At 36.3% G+C, this 19,130-nt stretch overlaps 1 protein-coding gene across 5 annotated transcripts in view; it reads right to left on the bottom strand.

Moving 5' to 3' along the window:
• Positions 1 to 554: 554 nt before the first annotated feature.
• Positions 555 to 19,130, bottom strand: part of HisT (Histamine transporter) — a 223,202-nt gene continuing 204,626 nt past the window's right edge. For all 5 annotated transcript variants that reach the window (XM_073991479.1, XM_073991478.1, XM_073991481.1 and 2 more), the window contains 5 exons: positions 7,997 to 8,138; positions 7,716 to 7,912; positions 7,490 to 7,614; positions 1,302 to 1,412; positions 555 to 1,193 (listed from right to left, as the gene is read on the bottom strand). In XM_073991479.1, coding sequence (XP_073847580.1) covers positions 911 to 1,193; positions 1,302 to 1,412; positions 7,490 to 7,614; positions 7,716 to 7,912; positions 7,997 to 8,138 — 858 coding nt within the window. In that variant the 3' untranslated portion in view covers positions 555 to 910. The remainder of the gene's footprint in view (positions 1,194 to 1,301; positions 1,413 to 7,489; positions 7,615 to 7,715; positions 7,913 to 7,996; positions 8,139 to 19,130) is intronic.

Genomic DNA, 19,130 nt, shown 5'->3' with positions numbered 1-19,130 from the left:
TTTTAACCAAAAACAGGTTAACCGGTTTCGGTTTTGGACACCCTACAAGTTATCGTGCGTTCCAGCCTGCCAGACAGGCGGACGGGCAGGGTTACATAGACTCTAAATTGTCTGAAACGAATTTCTTCTAAAATTATTTGGGGTATAAAACCAGTATATTTGCCTTCCTGAGGGTGTAAAAATAGCTCACACATGGATTCAAAATGTTGTGCATTGTGAAAGTCAAGGCGTGATTTTTGTGCACTAAGCGGTTTGAAATTCAACATCTATAACTACCCCAATTTCATTTAAAAACTTCTCCAAATTTAAGAACTTTGAGGAGTTTTTTTAATAAAATTGGTGTATTTGCTACGAAACCAGTACATCACGAAACAAAATTGAGTTTTTGTCTTTGGGGAGAGGGGACATGAATGAATCCCCTCCTTTCTTAGCCATTAACTCAGCAATCTTTCATGATATCTTCGGTATCTGGCTTCGAAGTTAATAGCATAGTTTTTCCTACTAAAATTCAATTAATCTTAATTTTAAAAACAAAACAACACAATAAATCATAATTATTTTTTTAAACTTATATCATTTATACACATATATACAAATTAACAAATTAAAAACAACAAAAATTGATAAATTAAAAACACAAATCAAAACTACATTAAAAATTAGATTTCTTTTGTAGTCCATTATTTTTTTATAATTAACGAAATTGCGATTTTGTTCGAGTAACACAATCAGTAAAAAATTTCAATGCATTCCCATTTTAAGCTTCTTAATTTCCCATGCCAATTAGCAGCCGGCGGCGGCGACTTCATGTTTATCGAAATGAAATTTTTTGCCTTTTGTTTCGTTGTTCCTTTCCGCTAGCGAAAAGGAAGAACAAACTTTGTGTTACTTAAACAAAATCTATACGATCCTATGGATTTCCTGTGTTGCCTGTCGCTTGGGCATTTTGACGTCTCAAATCGGAACCGATCAAGGCTGTTATAATGGTGCCCACTATCAGCATGACGGCCATGGTAACATTGGCCGTGATATCACCATAATCACCCAATAGCCATGAATACAACGATGTAAAGATAATGCCAAAGACTTGGGAGGCTGCATTCAGCAGACCCGATGAGGTGCCTTCCGGTTCTGGATAGGTTAGTTCGGCACCAAATTCAAAGCCCACCGGCAAATAGCCGGTCATAAAGAAGCTAAAGAAAAAAAAAACAAAAAAGGAAATAGTAAAATAAGAAAAAAAAAATTGAATTTGAACGCTTATTTATACATCTATTTGTGATGCTTGTGATGATGATACTTACCCCAACAAGGATGCCGTTACATAAACGACAGCAATACTTCCGGTATCTAAAGTAAAGGCAAACACCCACATTCCAACCATGGAAAATGCATACACAGCCAATGTAGTTTCTCTGCAGAATACAAAAAAAAAAAATGCAAAGAAAAATAAGTTAGAACTACCATTACCAAAAGAGAAATACCAGCAGACACAACAACGACAACATAAAAGGAAAGAGAGCTACCACACCACAGCAAATAATGTAGTTTTCCCTTTGGATAATATTTGTGTTGTAGCCTCACAAAACATAAACAAAAACAAAATAAAACGTAGTTCCAAACTGTGAAAGCATCTCAGCTTATTTTGGTCGTCCGCCTGTTAGAGTTCTTAGAAAAAGTTCCCTTTAAAGCTGAAGCAATGTTATGATTATGACTATGGTCATTTTCTGCTATAAATTTGATATCCGAATCTAAGATTGTGTTTTCGTTTGGACACAGCAGTCTGTCTGCTTGTCTGTGTTCGAGTTTTGTGTTCTTAATTAAGAAACGAAATTTAATTTTTTTGGAAAAGCTTTTAGTCCAGTCATATTTTTAGTTGATTATCAAATTTAATTAATATTGCATTTTATTTTTCGCAATTTCATTTTGGGAAGACGAGGGAGGGTCTACAAAATAAATTTATTATGTGGATCTTATTGTAGATGGATTTTTAAATAGGGTATAATTGGTCACTGTAGAATTTTTTACAGTTTTTGGGTCACTATGTCAGGAAGTATGTATGCACTTGGCCACGAAAAAAATATATCGTTGACAAATCGATCCTCGAACAGAACTTAAACTTCATCTAAGCGAACATTTTGAACTTTTGTAAGGGAAGTACCCGAAGGTGTTGTTCGATATAGTCCATCTTTGATCTATAAAGTCCATATTATGATGTGCAGAGGTCGGGCATACGTGACTAGTTTCGATTGTGCCCACCAGTCATTTTAGTTGGTCACTGTAGGATTTTTAGAGCTTCTGGATCAATATATCTGAAAGCATGGACTTGCGCACGAAAAACGTTAAATCGCTGTAAACATGAACCTAAAGAGTAACTTCGGTCAAAATTTTAAAATCCATTCCAAATTGTTCAAAAAGGATTTTGACTTTCGGATTTATAAGGAGCCTGAAAAAGTAAACGGGATGGAGGGAGTCTATATGGACGAACTGGAGAGAGTCTTTAAAGACGAGCCGGAGGGAGTATTTATAGACGAGCCGGAGTGAGCTTTTATAGACCAGCTAAAGTCTTTATGCTGAAGAGCTGAAGAGAGTTTCTATAGACGATCTGAATGAAGTCTCTAAAGACGAGCTGAAGGGGCAAATTTTTTTCAATAGAAAAAAGTGTACTCAGTAACCTCAGTCCTCAGTAACATGAGGAACATTTTTCTAAAGAAAAAACTGTCCTCACTAACTTGGGGAATTTTTTCCTATAGAAAAAAATTTTCCTTTTTCTATAGAAAAAACTGTCCCCATTTGAGGATTTTTTTTAAAGAAACAGTTTTTCTCTGCAACCTGAGGAATTTTTTTCTACAGAAGTGTTCTCAGTACATGAAGAATTTTTCTATAGAAAAAAGTGTCCTCAGTAACCTGAGGATTTTTTTCTGTAGAAAAAAGTGTCCTCAGTAACCTGAGGAATTTTTTCTATAGAAAAAAGTGTCCTCAGTAACCTGAGGATTTTTTTCTGTAGAAAAAAGTGTCCTCAGTAACCTGAGGAATTTTTTTCTATAGAAAAAAGTGACGTCAGTAACCTGGGGAATTTTTTTCTATAGTAAAAATTTTCCACATTGACCTGAGGAATATTTTCCAATAGAAAAAAGTGTCCTCAGTAATCTGGGGATTTTTTCTATTGAAAAATGTGTCCTATTATCTGAGGATTTTTTTTCTATAGAAAAAAGTGTTCTCAGTATCCTGAGAATTTTTTTTCTATAGAAAAAAGTGTCCTCAGTAACCTGTGGAATTTTTTTCTATAGAAAAAAAGTGTGCCCAGTAACCTGAGGATTTTTTTTTCTATTGAAAAAAGTGTGCTCAGTAACATGAGGAATTTTTTTCTATAGAAAAAAGTGTCCTCATTAACCTGAGGAATTTTTTCTATAGAAAAAAGTGTCCTCAGTAACCTGAGGAATTTTTGTTCTATAGAAAAAAGTGTCCTTAGTAACCTGAGAATTTTTTTTCTATAGAAAGAAGTGTCCTCAGTAACCTGAGGAATTTTTTTCTATAGAAAAAAGTGTCCCCAGTAAAAAGTTTCCTCAGTTACCTGAGGATTTTTTTCAATAGAAAACTGTATCCTCAGTAACCTGAGAATTTTTTTCTATAGAAAAAATTTTCCTCGGTAACGTGAGGAATTTTTACTTTTCTATAGAAAAGTGTCCTCCCTAACCTGAGGATTTTTTTCTTTTCTATAGAAAAGTGTCCTCAGTAACCTGAGGATTTTTTTTCTATAGAAAAAAGTGTCCTCAGTAGCCTGAGGAATTTTTTTCTATAGAAAAAAGTGTCCTCAGTAGCCTGAGGAATTTTTTTCTATAGAAAAAAGTGTCCTCAGTAGCCTGAGGAATTTTTTTCTATAGAAAAAAGTGTCCTCAGTAGCCTGAGGAATTTTTTTTTCTATAGAAAAGTGTCCTCAGTAGCCTGAGGAATTTTTTTCTATAGAAAAAAGTGTCCTCAGTAGCCTGAGGAATTTTTTTCTATAGAAAAAAGTGTCCTCAATAGCTTGAGGAATTTTTTTCTATAGAAAAAAGTGTCCTCAGTAGCCTGAGGAATTTTTTTCTATAGAAAAAAGTGTCCTCAGTAGCCTGAGGAATTTTTTTCTATAGAAAAAAGTGTCCTCAATAGCCTGAGGATTTTTTTTCTTTAGAAAAAAGTTTCCTCAGTAACCTGAGGAATTTTTTTCTATAGAAAAAAGTGTCCTTAGTAAGCTGAGGAATTTTTTTCTATTGACAAAAGTGTGCTCAGTAACCTGAGGAATTTTTTTTATAGAAAAAAGTGTCCTCAGTAAACTGAGGAATTTTTTTCTATAGAAAAAAGTGTCCTCAGTAAACTGAGGAATTTTTTTCTATAGAAAAAAGTGTCCTCAGTAAACTGAGGAATTTTTTTCTATAGAAAAAGTGTCCTTTTTTCCTTAGGAAAAAAAGTCCTCACTAACTTGAGCAATTTTTTTCCATAGGAAAAAATGTCCTCAGTAGCTGAGGATTTTATTCTAAAGAAAAAAGTGTCCTCAGTAAACTGAAGATTTTTTTTATAGAAAAATGTCTCCTCAGTAACCTGAGAAATTTTTTCTATAGAAAAAATTTTCCTCGGTTACCTGGGGAATTTTTTCTTTTCTATAGAAAAGTGTCCTCCGTAACCTGAGGAATTTTTTTCTATAGAAAAAGTGTCCTCAGTAACATGAGGAATGGTTTTCTATAGCAAAAAGTGTCCTCAGTAGCCTGAGGATTTTTTCTATAGAAAAAAGTGTCCTAAGTAACCTGAGGATTTTTTTTCTATAGAAAAAAGTGTCCTCAGTAACCTGAGGAAAATTCCTCAGGTTACTGAATACACTCTTTTCTATAAAAAAAAAATCCTCGGGTTACAGAGGACACTTCTTTCTATAAAAAAAAATCCTCAGGTTACTGAGGACACTTTTTTCTATAGAAAAAAATTCCTCAGCCTACAGCGGACACTTTTTTCTATAAAAAAAAATTCCTCAGGTTGCAGAGGAAAATTTTTTTCTATAGAAAAAATTCCTCAAGTTACTGAGGACAGTTTTTTCTTTAGAAAAATGTTCCTAAGTTAACTGAGGACACTTTTTTCTATAGAAAGAAATTCTTAAGGATACTGAGGACACTTTTTTTCTATAGAAAAAAATTCCTCAGGTTACTGAGGACACTTTTTTCTATAGAAAAAAAATCCTCAGGTTACTGAGGACACTTTTTTCTATAGAAAAAAGTGTCCTCAGTAACCTGAGGAATTTTTTTCTATAGAAAAAAAGTGTCCTCAGTATCCTTAAGAATTTCTTTCTATAGAAAAAAGTGTCCTCAGTTAACTTAGGAACATTTTTCTAAAGAAAAAACTGTCCTCAGTAACTTGAGGAATTTTTTCTATAGAAAAAAATTTTCCTCTGCAACCTGAGGAATTTTTTTTTATAGAAAAAAGTGTCCGCTGTAGGCTGAGGAATTTTTTTCTATAGAAAAAAGTGTCCTCAGTAACCTGAGGATTTTTTTTTATAGAAAGAAGTGTCCTCTGTAACCCGAGGATTTTTTTTTTATAGAAAAGAGTGTATTCAGTAACCTGAGGAATTTGTTCTATTGAAAAAAGTGTGCTCAGTAACCTGAGGATTTTTTTCTATAGAAAAAAGTGTCCTCAGTAACCTGAGGAATTTTTTCTATAGAAAAAAGTGTCCTCAGTAACCTGAGGAATTTTTTTCTATAGAAAAAAGTGTCCTCAATAACCTGAGGAATTTTTTTCTGTAGAAAAAGTAAATAAAAGAGTAATCTGATGATTTTTATAGAAAAAAGTGTCCTCAATAACCTGAGGATTTGTTTTCAATAGAAAAAAGTGTCCTCAGTATCCTAAGGATTTTTTCCTATGGAAAAGAAAGTGTCCTCAGTAAACCGAGGAATTTTTTCTATAGAAAAAAGTGAACAATTTTTGTCCTGGAAAAACTTTTCCTCAGTAACCTGAGGATTTTTTTCTATTGCAGAAAGTGCCCTCAATAACCTCTGAATTTTTGTCTATAGAAAAAAGTGCCCTCATTAACCTTAGGATTTTTTCTAAAAAAAGTTCTATAAATAAAAGTGTCTCAGTAACCTGAGGATTTTTTTCTATAGAAAAAAGTGTCATCAGCAACCTGATGCAATTTTTCCTTAGAAAAAAGTATTCTCAGTAACCTGAGGAATTTTTTTTATAGAAAAAAGTCTCCTCAATAACGTGAGGATTTTTTTATTGCAAAAAGTGTCCTCAATAACCTGAAGATTTTTGTCTGTAGAAAAAAGTGTCCTCAGAAACTTGAGGATTTTTTTTTTTATAGAAAAAAGTGTACTCAGTAACCTGAGGATTTTTTTTTTTTTATAGAAAAAAGTGTACTCAGTAACCTGAGGATTTTTTTCTGTAGAAAAAAAGTGTCCTCAGTAACCGGAGAAATTTTTTCTATAGAAAAATGTGTTCTCAGTGACCTGAGGAATTTTTTCTATAGAAAAAATTTTCCTCAGTGACCTGAAAAAAGTGTCCTCACTATCCTGAGGTACTTTTTTCTATAAAAAAAAGTGTCCTCAGTAACCTTAGGAATTTTTTTCTATAAAAAAGTGTGCTCAGTAACTTGAGGAATTTTTTCTATAGAAAAAAGTTAACTGAGGACACTTTTTTTCTATAGAAGTAAATTCCTCGGGTTACTGAGGACACTTTTTCTATAGGAAAAAATTCCTCAGGTTACCGAGGACAATTTTTTCTTTAGAAAAATTCCTCAGGTCACTGAGAACACATTTTTCTATAGAAAAAACTCAGGTTATTGAGGACACTTTTTTCTATAGAAAAAATCCTCAGGTGTCTCTTAAGGACTTTGGAATAAATTGCACAAACACTTCCTGCTCCCTCCCTCATATCGTCTGCTGCCTATGTCCATTGCAATGCAGAAATATTGTCCATAAAATAATAAACAATAATTCAATTTCTTTTTGCTTTATAATGTAAACAGACGGGTTATTGCAATAAACATGGTTAGCATCTGGTCGATGACAGGTCAGAACGGAAAAACTGCTGTTGTTGCAGCATTTGATTTGTATTATTAATGGGAGGATTTTTTCTCTCGCTTGGAGAAGAATCATTGACAAGGGCGGCAGCCGGAGATGGTGGAGAAGAAGATAATAAAATAGCAAAAATAATGGCAACAATTTAAAAACATTTAAAAAATCGGTTTCTAGAACTTATTACTTTTCGAATTGTGAGTATGATTAATATTGTGGAAATAATAAATTATACGCCTAGGCGTATTAAAGTGCATTATTTAATGCGGTACAATTGGGTGTATACATTACATCGTGAATAATATTAATCATACTCTAGCAAATAATGTTTATTTTGTGGAGCAACCCCAAGATATGAAAGTATGTTTTGAAGGTGTTTCTTTGAGGTTACGGTTTATTTCCACATTATTTTCTATGGCTAAAAAATAAGAACATTAAAAACGCATTTTACGACTTACTTAAATTTATGAGATTTATCCAAAACAATGCCCGAAACAACTGAACCCATCATGCCAGATAAGACAATGGCCAAGCCAATGCGTCCCGTATCCACTTCATGGCCAGGATAATATTTAAGCACCACCTACAAGAACAGAAATAAAGGTAAAAGGAAAAAGAAAAATTTAGACATAAATACAAAGGAGTCAGGACGAAAAGTGTTACAGTTGCGAGGACAAAACTTACCGGATTCAGTAACGTTGATATGGCATAGAACACTCCCACATTCATGCCATATGAGATGAGCAGCAGAATATAGTTGCGATTTAGCATTAAATTCTTTAAGGATGTCTTAAATGAGACTTGATTTTGTGCTTCAATTGAACCGGGCAAGGCCACCTTTTGGGCAGCTGAGGGTGGTGTTGGTGGTTTATCTTGGAAAACTGTAAACACAACAAACAAATAATGTGTTGTCGGTTAGATAGCAGATTAAATTTGTTGTTATTGTAAATTTTTCACACACTTACACAAGACCATTAAAATGGCCAAAACGGTTGTTACGCCGGCCACATAATTGAACATCCATTGCAAATCGTGACCAACCAAATCTTGATCTTCATTATTTGCAACGAGCATTGGAGGCAAAACAAAACCCAAAGCAACGCCCAGCTGGAAAAAAGACAAAAAAAAAAACGGGGTATAATTAAAATTTGTCCTTCTGTTTTTGGATAAATGTTGCCTTAAAAGCCATAATTTTTGGAGGAAATAAAAACAAAAACACACACAATACAAAATGCCAAAAGGCTTCTACCTCCTCCTGCTTCTCCGCTTTGTCATGACAGGAGTGTGGATTAAAAACTGTTGACTATTTTATGGCTTTGCTGCAGCTTCATGGCATTTAAATTTTTGTTGTTTTTTCTGCAACGAAACAAAATGCGTTATCGTCCGTTTCCCTGCTGCTTTGAAACGCATTGCCACATTCCGCTTTTAGCCTCCTGTGTTCGCTTTGGTTTCACGTTGGTTATTTTTTATTCTTCCCACCATGTTCTTCCTTTGGCTCTCTAATGTTCATTGAGCTATTGTAAAAAATGACAGTTTTATAGTTTGGCAAATTGTTGGGGGCACATGAGTGACACATCGTCCGATAGTCACAGTTCATAAAGAATAATGGCCAAAAGTAGTGCGGCCAAAACAAAAAAATTCTTTCATAAAAAATGAGTTAAGTTGCGAGAACCATACAACGAAAAAAAGCAAAACTGACCAGAGAATTTTATTTGACACTGATGTAGTGGTCAGTCAGTTGTGTTGTGATGTGGGTGAGGCTACAGACAAGACAGTTTTACTGGAGAAATAAAAAAACAAGTAAAGCATGCATGTTTGGAGGCAGCCTCATCATGCTGCACTAACAAAATAAGAAACCTATCAATTTATTTATAAGGTAATACAAAGTACGGTGGAGTAACACAATAAGCAATGGAAAAACATAACTGAAGGCTAGAAGAGAGAGAAAGAGGCAGAGTTCAGTGAGCTGATGTTAGTTTTTTAGATGAGCGGAAGGGAGTCTTTTTAGGCGAGTCAAAAGGAGTTTTTATAGACATGCCGGAGGGAGTCTTCATGGGCGAGATAAATTGAGTCTTTATAGGCGAGCTGAAGGGAGTCTTCATAGACGAGCGGAAGGCAGTCATTATAGACGAGCTGAAGGGAGTCTTTATAGACGAGCGGGAGGTAGTCTTTATAGACGAGCTGAAGGGAGTCTTTATAGACGATCTGAAGGGAGTCTTTATAGACGAGCTGCAGGGAGTCTTTATAGACGAGCTGAAAGGAGTCTTTGTAAACAAGTCGAAGGGAGTCTTTATAGGCAAGTCGAAGGGAGTCTTTATAGACAATTCGACGGGAGGCTTTAATATACGAACCGGAGGGAGTCTTTCTATAGACGAGCTGAAGGGAGCCTTTATAGACAAGCGAAAGGGAGTTTTTATAGACGAGCTGAAAGGAGTCTTTATAAAGGAGTCATATGGAGCCGTTATACACGAGCCGGAGGGACACTTTATAGACAAGTCGAAGGTAGTCTTTATAGACGAGCTGAAGGGAGTCTTTATATACGATCTGAAGGGAGTCTTTATAGACGAGCTGAAGGGAGTCTTTATAGACGAGCTGAAGGGAGTCTTTATAGACGAGCTGAAGGGAGTCTTTATATACGAGCTGAAGGGAGTCTTTATAGACGAGCTGAAGGGAGTCTTTATATACGAGCTGAAGGGAGTCTTTATAGACGAGCTGAAGGGAGTCTTTATAGACGAGCTGAAGGGAGTCTTTATAGACGAGCTGAAGGGAGTCTTTATAGACGAGCTGAAGGGAGTCTTTATACACGAGCCGGAGGGACACTTTATAGACAAGTCGAAGGTAGTCTTTATAGACGAGTTGAAGGGAGTATTTATAGACGAGTTGAAGGGAGTATTTATAGACGAGCTGAAGGGAATCTTTATAGACGAGCTGAAGGGAGTCTTTATAGACGAGGTAAAGGGAGTCTTTATATACGAGCTAAACGGAGTCTGAAGGGAGTCTTTATAGACGAGCTGAAGTGAGTCTGCATAGACGAGCTGAAGGAAGTCTGCATAGACGAGCTGAAGGGAGTCTTTATAGAAGAGCTGAAGGGAGTATTTATAGACGAGCTGAAGAGAGTCTTTATAGACGAGCTGAAGGGGGTCTTTATAGACGAGCTGAAGGGAATCTTTATAGACGAGATGAAGGGATTCGTTATAGACGAGATGAAGGGAGTCTTTATAGACGAGTTGAAGGGGGGCTTTATAGACGAGCTGAAGGGAGTCTTTATAGACGAGCTAAAGGGAGTCTGAAGGGAGTTTTTATAGACGAGTTGAAGGGAGTATTTATAGACGAGCTGAAGGGAGTCTAAAGGGAGTCTTTATAGACGAGCTAAAGGGAGTCTAAAGGGAGTCTTTATAGACGAGCTGAAGGGAGTCTTTATAGACGTGCTGAAGGGAGTCTTTATAGACGAGCTTAAGGGAGTATTTATAGACGAGCTGAAGAGAGTCTTTATAGGCGAGCTGAAGGGAATCTTTATATACGCGATGAAGGGAGTCTTTATAGACGAGTTGAAGGGAGTCTTTATAGAAGAGCTGAAGGGATTCTTTATAGACGAGCTGAAGGGAGTCTTTATAGACGAGCTGAAGGGATTTTTTATAGACGAGTTGAAGGGAATCTTTATAGACGAGATGAAGGGAGTCTTTATAGACGAGCTGAAGGGATTTTTTATAGACGAGTTGAAGGGAGTATTTATAGACGAGCTGAAGGGAATCTTTATAGACGAGATGAAGGGAGTCTTTATAGACGAGCGGAAGGGATTCTTTATAGACGAACTGAAGGGAGTCTTTATCGACAAGCGGAAGGGTTTCTTTATAGACGAGCAGAAGGGAGTCTCTACCGACGAGCTAAAGGGAGTCTTTATAGAGAGCCGGAGGGAGTCTTTATAGACGATCTGAAGGGATTCTTTATACACTAGGGGTTTCTTTATAGAGGAGTCGTATGGAGCTTTTATATACAAGCCGGAGGGAGTCTTTATATAGACGAGCTGAAGGGAGTCTTTATAGACGAGCTGAAGGGGGTCTTTATAGACAAGCAGAAGGGGGTCTTTATAGACAAGCAGAAGGAAGTCGTTATAGACGAGCTGAAGGGAGTCTTTATAGACAAGTGGAAGGGAGTCTTTAAAGACGAGCTAAATTGTGTCTATACAGGCGAGATGAAGAGAGTCTCTATAAACAAGCTGAAGATAGTCTCTATAGACGAGCGGAGTTATCGTGACTCCCGATAACTATCGAACGGATGACTGGTCCAAACTTTGTCACCTCGTAATATTTTTTCCAAACTTAGATCAAGTTTGAGGTTGGGCCATGCCAGTCCAAACCTTCGAGTACCTCCTCCACCCAAAAGTTCCAAATATTTCGCTAAACTGGTGTACACGATAACACCGGCAGTTAGTAGCTAATGTGGTCCCATCATTGTAAATTGTAGTAGTTCTCCCATACTTAGATATCAGGGGTAAAATTGAAAGGAAAAAAAAAAACAAATGAAAAAGTATCAAGGGGTGAGTACATAAGCTGCCTTGCCCGCTTGCCTTGCTTGCTTCTGATAAAAGAATAAAAAAGAAAAGGGCAACCCAGTTCCAAATTTGCTCGGAAATGAAGCAAGAAAGCAAGGCAATCAGGCAAGGCAGCTTATGTACGCAGGCCTTCAATCGGCTTTGCCGACCGATGTATACCCTTAGCCTATGTGAATTGAAACTTTCATCTACGGACAGATCGAATGTATTTGGGGTCTTTTCAGAATTTCGTGGCCCTTTTTGGACATTTGAACTGTTCGACAAAAATGTGGATTAGGATTAAAGTTCAAAAATGTTGCAGAGGAGCTACATTAAGGAATGGACCGACATAGTCCTTTATGGAAGTGTATTTTATTTTGGGAGTCATATTATTTCGATAGACATCGCACCCACTAGTCATATCAGTGGGTCATCGTATAATCTGTCCACGAAAACATAATACTTATCGCTGTAAATAGAACCACAACGAACATTTCCAAAGAACCTTCGGACAGACCCTAAACTGAACTTAGACACAAATGTTGAACTTTTGTGGGGGAGGTACCCTAAGGAGAGGACCAATTTGGGCCACTTTAGAAGTTAATCTAAATTTTGACAAAATATCAAGAGATCCAAAATTTGGGCCAAATTGGTTGCCCTGTTCAAGAGATATCGTGCATACCATTTTAGTGACATTTTTTAAATATTGGGGGGAAGTACCATCTTCGAACGGTAAGTAAGTTTGGTCAAAATTTGATGAAGGCCAAATTTCGAACCAAATCAGTTGATCAGTTCTAAAGTTATCGTGCTCTTCAGCCACAACATATAGGGTTTTTTTTTTACACCTTTCAGGCTGTTTTCACAAGAAGTATGGACTTGCCCCTGAAAAACTTTTGCCGTCGTAATGGAGGCAGCGAATGCAAATTGCTTCAACAAAAATCAAAGTGATTCAAGAGCAGGTTTTAAAGTGAACTTATCCGAAATAATGTGTACAATGGATTGGACAAATATTGCCCATATTCGAACCTGATCTATATCAGGTATATATATTATGGTGTGTAAAGTATGGACCAAATCGGTCACTTCCTTCAAGAGTTATGGTGCACATTCCGAATATTTTTGAACTTTTGTGGGGAAGGTACATGAAGGAATGGACCGATACGGCTTATCTTCGAACTTAAACTAAATTTGCACAAAATATAACGAAGACCAAATTGCGGACCGACCGATTTGTTCGAGAGTTATCTTGCGCTGCAACCACTACACACCGTGTCATAAGTGTTTTTTGAACCTTTAAGGCTATATTCTCAGGAAGTATGGACAAGTTGTTACAACAAAAAACAATGCGATTAGAGAACGGGTTCAAAGTGAACTTTTCCGAAATGTTGTGTGGAAGGTACCCGAAGGCGTGGACCGATTGAGTCAATATTGGAACCTTATGTTAGTCTGATAGAAATTTCAGAATGTGCGATGTATGGACCAAATCTATTACTCCCTTCAAGAGTTATTCGGTTCAGGAATTTTCCGAACATTTTGCGAGCTTTTGTGGGAGTGGTACCGGAAAGAGTGGACGGATATAACGCATCTTTGAACTTAAACAAAGTTTGGACAAAATATTACGAAAGCCAAATTTTGGACCGAATCGGTTGATGCGCTCCAGCCAGACAGACAGACGGATATGGCTAAGTTGACTCCTAATTGTCTGAATCGGATTTCGAACATACTTGGGGCCTAAACCCGTTATTTCGATGAGGAACATTTTGCCCGTATGAAAGTGTAGCATAAATGCTTAGGGTTTAAAAATTATGCAAAAGTTCAGTTAAAAAGAGAATGTCTCGTACAATTTTGATGTTTTGCAGCGGGTTTTCCTCGCGGTGCAAGTTTTTCGGGAGGCAAGTCCATACTTGTAGCGATAATACCCCAGAAGCTCTAAATATCCTGGCGGCCGCAACTGAACTCTCTGATGAGCACGACGACTTACGGAATGAGTTTTCGAGTCGGCCGAAACTTTTCTCTCATCCAAATATACACCAAATTAGAAAAATATCTATATAGGGCAACATCTTATGTACCTTTCTCTCAAATGGCAACATTTTCGTTTAAATGCAGTTTGAGTGCTGTTTAAAGATCGATTTGAAATTTTTACCATGGATACTTTTTGAGATTACAATTACAAAAATATAACAATTACAAAGATATATTTTTTTTCGGGGGCAATTCCGTGTTTCCTGAAAAAATAGTACTGTGGCCAACTGAAAAGGCTGGTGGGTACGATAACTATCGAAAAGAATAACTAACATTGGTCCAAACTTTGAACATCGTAAAATTTATCTTAAAGATAGGTCAAGTTCAAAGGTGGACTGCATCGAACATTCCGGAATCTGCCTCACAAAAGAGCAAAATTTTGGCTTACGTGCAGTATAAGGTCTGTTCGAGAAAATGTATTCAAATGTTCATCAAAGGTAGTCACGGTGCTCTTGAATCAAATTTAAATGGAAGGTGCTTACGCCTGGAAAGTTTTTGCGGATTCTGATACTACAATGTTCATAGATGAGAAAAATCAAAAAACTAAAAAAAAAATCGCCGGAGCCCTTTTCAAAAAAATCGCGATTCAGGATGACATTTTTAAGGGTTTTTTTTATGATTTCACGATTTTGCTTGGAAACCGCAAGTCCTTACGAAATGGGAGTAAAGAAAATGTTGTAGCTACAAAAGTTCTCTACAAGATTGATTTTTATGATATCTTCGTAGTTTTCATCATTATTGAGATATAGAAGCTCAAATTAGGACAATGGATTGACTGTATTGGCTCCTTATAGAACAATGTCATGACTGATATTTCCCATATATCCCATATATCTAAAAAACGGTACAACCTAGGAAAAAATTACGAAAGCCAATCTTGTAGAGAATTTTTAAGCAACAACATATTCTTTAGTCCCATTCGAAAAGATTTGCAGTTTTCAAGCTAAATCCTGAAGACCTATGAAAAAATCTGAAAGTTTGAACTGAATCTCAAAAATGGTAAAACCTAGGAAAATATTAATCAGCCAATATTTTACAGAATTTTCGCTGCTAAAACATTTTCTTTAGTTCCATTTCGATAGGACTTGTGGTCTCCAAGCAAAATCGTGAAACCCAAAAAAACCTAAAAATGTGAACTTTGATCACGATTTATTAAAAAATGCATCCAGCGATTTTTTCTAGTTTTTGGATTTTTCTGTTTCAAAATTTGCAAAAACTTTCCTGGTGTAAGCGGTTTTCATTTAATTTAGTTAAGGTGCACTGTGTATGACATTGTTTTATAAGGAGACGATACAGTCAATCCATTATCCTAATTTGAACTTATATATCTCAATAACGGTAAAAAGTACGAAGATATCATAAAAGTCAATCTTATAGAGAATTTTCATAGCTACAATATTTTCTTTAGTTCCATTTCGATAGATCTTGCGGTTTCCAAGCAAAATCGTGAAAACCTAAAAAACCCTTAAAAACGTCAACTTGAAAAGCGTTCCGGCGATTCTTTTAGCTTTTTGATTTTTCTCATCTATGAACATTGTAGTTTCAGAATCCGCCAAAAATTTCCAGGTGTAAGCACCTTCCATTTATATTTGATTCAAGAGCACCGTGTAGTCCATGTGATTCTGATTAAAACCAATTAAGTTTTTCGAGGGTAAATCTATGATTCTGATATGAAATAGTCCATTCTTCAGATGCCTCCTCCGCAAAGTCAAAACTGTAATAGCGGGTAGTTTAAAACTTTCTATGACATACATAAATATGTTACCATAACATCCCCAAAATGACAGGGATATTGCCTTAAAATGTCCCAATATTTAGGGCCACCCCTTTATACACCTCTCGCACTAAATTTTTTATTAGTCTTTGTGGTTGTTGTTACAACGCTATACTTTTATTACCCATACCACTTTCGATAATGGCCCTAATATTCCAAAAACCATGCACACGGTTTTTTGTGATCCAAGATTATTTAGGTCCACCACTTTTGTTCTTGTTGTTTTCTACAGTCACAGGATGAGAGTATTTAGTTTATTCTTTTTACTTGTTTCAAATGTCATTCGCTTTTTATACTTTTTCACAATAAACTCTAATGAAGTAATAAATGACAATAAATTCCCTTTCCTGGGAATAACACACTCCTTCCAACAACAGATTCGCTCGATACCAGCACCACACATGCGATGAACATAAATAGGAATAAATATAAATTATCGTCTATTGTTTTAGTTCATGAGATAATTAGGAGAAATTGTCTTTCTCTAAAGCATGACTAATGAGGGGACGGCAGAAGAAGCATGGAAGGAGTGAAAAGAAAATATTCTTAAAATTATGTGTGTAAAGGCGCAGGCATGTCCTTGAAAATTTTTTTACTCAAATTTAATACACAAACGGATTTTTTAGTATGATAAATTTCGCCATTTAAGTCAATGACAATTTCCCAATGGTCTTTAACACAAATCCATAGAATTAAAGTAATTTATCATTAAGGATATACCCTTAAATTGATTTGTAATGTAATAATGAAGATGTCGAGCCCAACATGCTGTTGGTTGATGTTTGCCTTATGACTACGTGAGGAAAAAAACAAGACATCAACTGGTTGTTATTAATCAACGGACATAGCGTAAAAGTGGAAGAAAATTAAATTCTTTTGATAATAAATAATAAATCAAAATAAACATAAAAGGGAATAGCCCGCCTAACCTTATTTGATATATTGTTTTGAACTTTTAGCTAAGCAATTCCATATTGTATAACAAATATGCATATGTAAAGGTAAATAATCTTCGCTAACATCATTACCATTTGTTTCCTTTTTCCTCTTTTGCATTATTCTCAAGTGCTTTGTTTATTACTTTTTCTAATGTGAGTGTCATTGTTGTTCAAATTATTATGGAAATTTATGTCAAGTTAAGAAAATCCTACAAAAATCTTACATTGATTACAAAATAATAATTGTCAAGAAGATGTCAGCACAAAATGTTTCCACAAGTGCCTCACTGCAGCCTCATTTCCCATTTGTCTCCGTATCTCTTGTCATGTTTTTGTTTGTTTACCTTCTTTAAGTGACAACAACTTCCTGTAGTGCAAAATACAAAAAAATGGGAAATACTCATACGCTCAAGTGTTCTCAGAAGACATTAACAAATATTGCTTATACGCCTATTGTGCAGAAAAAGAGGGGATATTATTGCTCATACGCCACCACCACTTCGGTTGTTGACACAATAGGAAACATTTACATAATGGGAAGAAGGAACATTCAATTTTGAGATGTTGACAAAAATTCTGAATAAGTATTTTTCTGACATTGATAGGTAATGCAAAGTATTTACTGGAAAGGAATGCGCATTTAAATGTTCTTGAATCCATGGTCTCAATAAAAAATGTAAAGAAAAAAATCGCAGGGAAATGAGATATGTTAACATACTCGGGTGAACATTGCAAGATGTAAAAGCAGTCATTGACATAATTCAGGAGGAGTGGGCCTGTTGGAAAGCTGTTACAAAATCAAATTGATGGTATCAACTGCATAGACGTCCAGCAAACTGGGATTGGAGGAAGGTAATTATACAAAGAATAATCGACACCTGAAGGCTCTTCGTCGATTAAAAGGTCGTCTTCAACGGGTAATTAAGATAAATGTTTTTCCTAACCGATATAAGTTTGGTATTCCTAAGGTAATTAGAATAAAGAAGATGAATGTTAGAATTTACCCTTTTTTGTAGTAGTAGAGAGATAAGAAACAAGTAAGAAAGAATCAGTCGGCTTTGCCATCAAAGATATACCCTCACCCTTTGTAAATTGGAGTTTTCATCTATGAACAGATCGAATACTGGCTACAAACAAAAATCCTTTTCCCCAAACAAATTTATTTCGGGGGTTTTAAGAAATTTGTGGCCCTTCTTGGACATTCGAACTTGCCGATCTTTTTTGAACACTGTGCCAGGAAGCATAGATTTGCCCACGAACAACAGAACCATAAGGAAAAGCATCGGTAAAGTTTTTCAAAGGATCTTCGAGAAGATCCTAAACAGCCTAAACAGCACTAATCCAAAAATATTGAATTTTTGTGGGGGAGATACCCTAAAGAAAAGATCGATATGAAACATTTCCGAAGTTAAACTACATTTGGGCAAAATATTAGGAGATCCAAATTTAGACCAAATCTGTTGCTCCGTTCAATAGATATAGCATATACCATTTTAGTGAAATTTTAAGTTTGTACCAAATCGGTTGATCAGTTCGAGTGCTGTAGCGCACTCCAGCCACTACACATGCTGCTATAGGGGCTTTTACAGCTTTCGGGTTTTTTTTCTCATGAAATATGGACTTACCCTTGATAAAACTTGCACAGCTGTAATGGGGGCTGTGAAAACGAGTCGTAACAACAAAAATCAAATCGATTTGAAAGCAGGTCTTAAACTGAACTTTTCCGAAATTTTGTGTGGGAGGAATCCGAAGGTCAATGAAATAATTGGCCCATACCTATGCGGCTTTAGACCTGGGAAATCCACCATTGACCAGATATTTACCCTGCGGCAAATCCTGGAGAAGACCCAATAGATGCAGATCGACACTTACCACCTTTTTGTTGATTACAAAGCAGCCTTCGACCCCCTACGCTCAAAGCCCCTACGTTCAAAGGTATTCCAAGCCATGTCTGAATTTGGTATCCCTGCAAAGCTCATCCAGCTTTGTACAATGACATTAACTGATACTCGATCGTCAGTTAAAATAGGAAAGAACCTCTCCGAAGAGTTTGGTACCAAAAGAGGTTTCAGACAAGGTGATGACCTCTCGTGTGATCTTTTCAACATTCTGCTGGAAAAGGTTATACGAGATGCGAAGGTGAAAAGAAGTGGCACAATATACACAAACAACCATACGTTACTTGCTTATGCCGATGATATTGACATCATAGGTCGATCGGTAAAGGAAGTAACTGATACCTTTGAAAAAGTCGAAAGGGAATCTGCTAAAGTGGGTCTGGCGGTAAACGGCGAGAAGACAAAGTTAATGGTGTAGACGCGCAATGCGTCCATAGAGATTGGGCCAACTGTTGAGGTTGGTTCCTATAATTTTGAGGTAGTAAGGGACTTCGTCTACCTCGGCACCGCCGTAAACACAACTAACAACAACAGTTGTGAAATACGAAGAAGAATAGTGTTGGCCAACAGATGCTACTTCGGGCTTAGTTAGCAGCTTAGGAATAAAGCCACATCTCGTCAAACAAAAACAACGCTTTACAAAACACTGATACTACCCGCGCTGATGTATGGTTCAGAAACCTGGGTACTTACGCAAGCAGACAAGGCAGTGCTTGGTGTGTTTGAGAGAAAAATTCTTCGAAAGATCTATGGACCAATCTGCGTTGACGGTGAATATCGACGTCGTATGAATAATATGCTGTATCTGCTATACAACGACATCAGTATAGATAAACGTATCGAGATGCAAAGATTGCGTTGGCTAGGCCATATCATAAGAATGAGCGATGATGAACTCGCTAAAAAGGCGTATAAATTCGAGCCACATGGCGG

This window comes from Musca autumnalis, unplaced genomic scaffold, assembly GCF_047663935.1.
Source record: "Musca autumnalis isolate F117 unplaced genomic scaffold, ASM4766393v1 scaffold_5, whole genome shotgun sequence".
NCBI lineage: Eukaryota > Metazoa > Arthropoda > Insecta > Diptera > Muscidae > Musca > Musca autumnalis.
The sequence above is the reverse complement of the archived record's forward strand: the minus strand, read 5'-3'. Positions and strand labels throughout refer to the sequence as shown.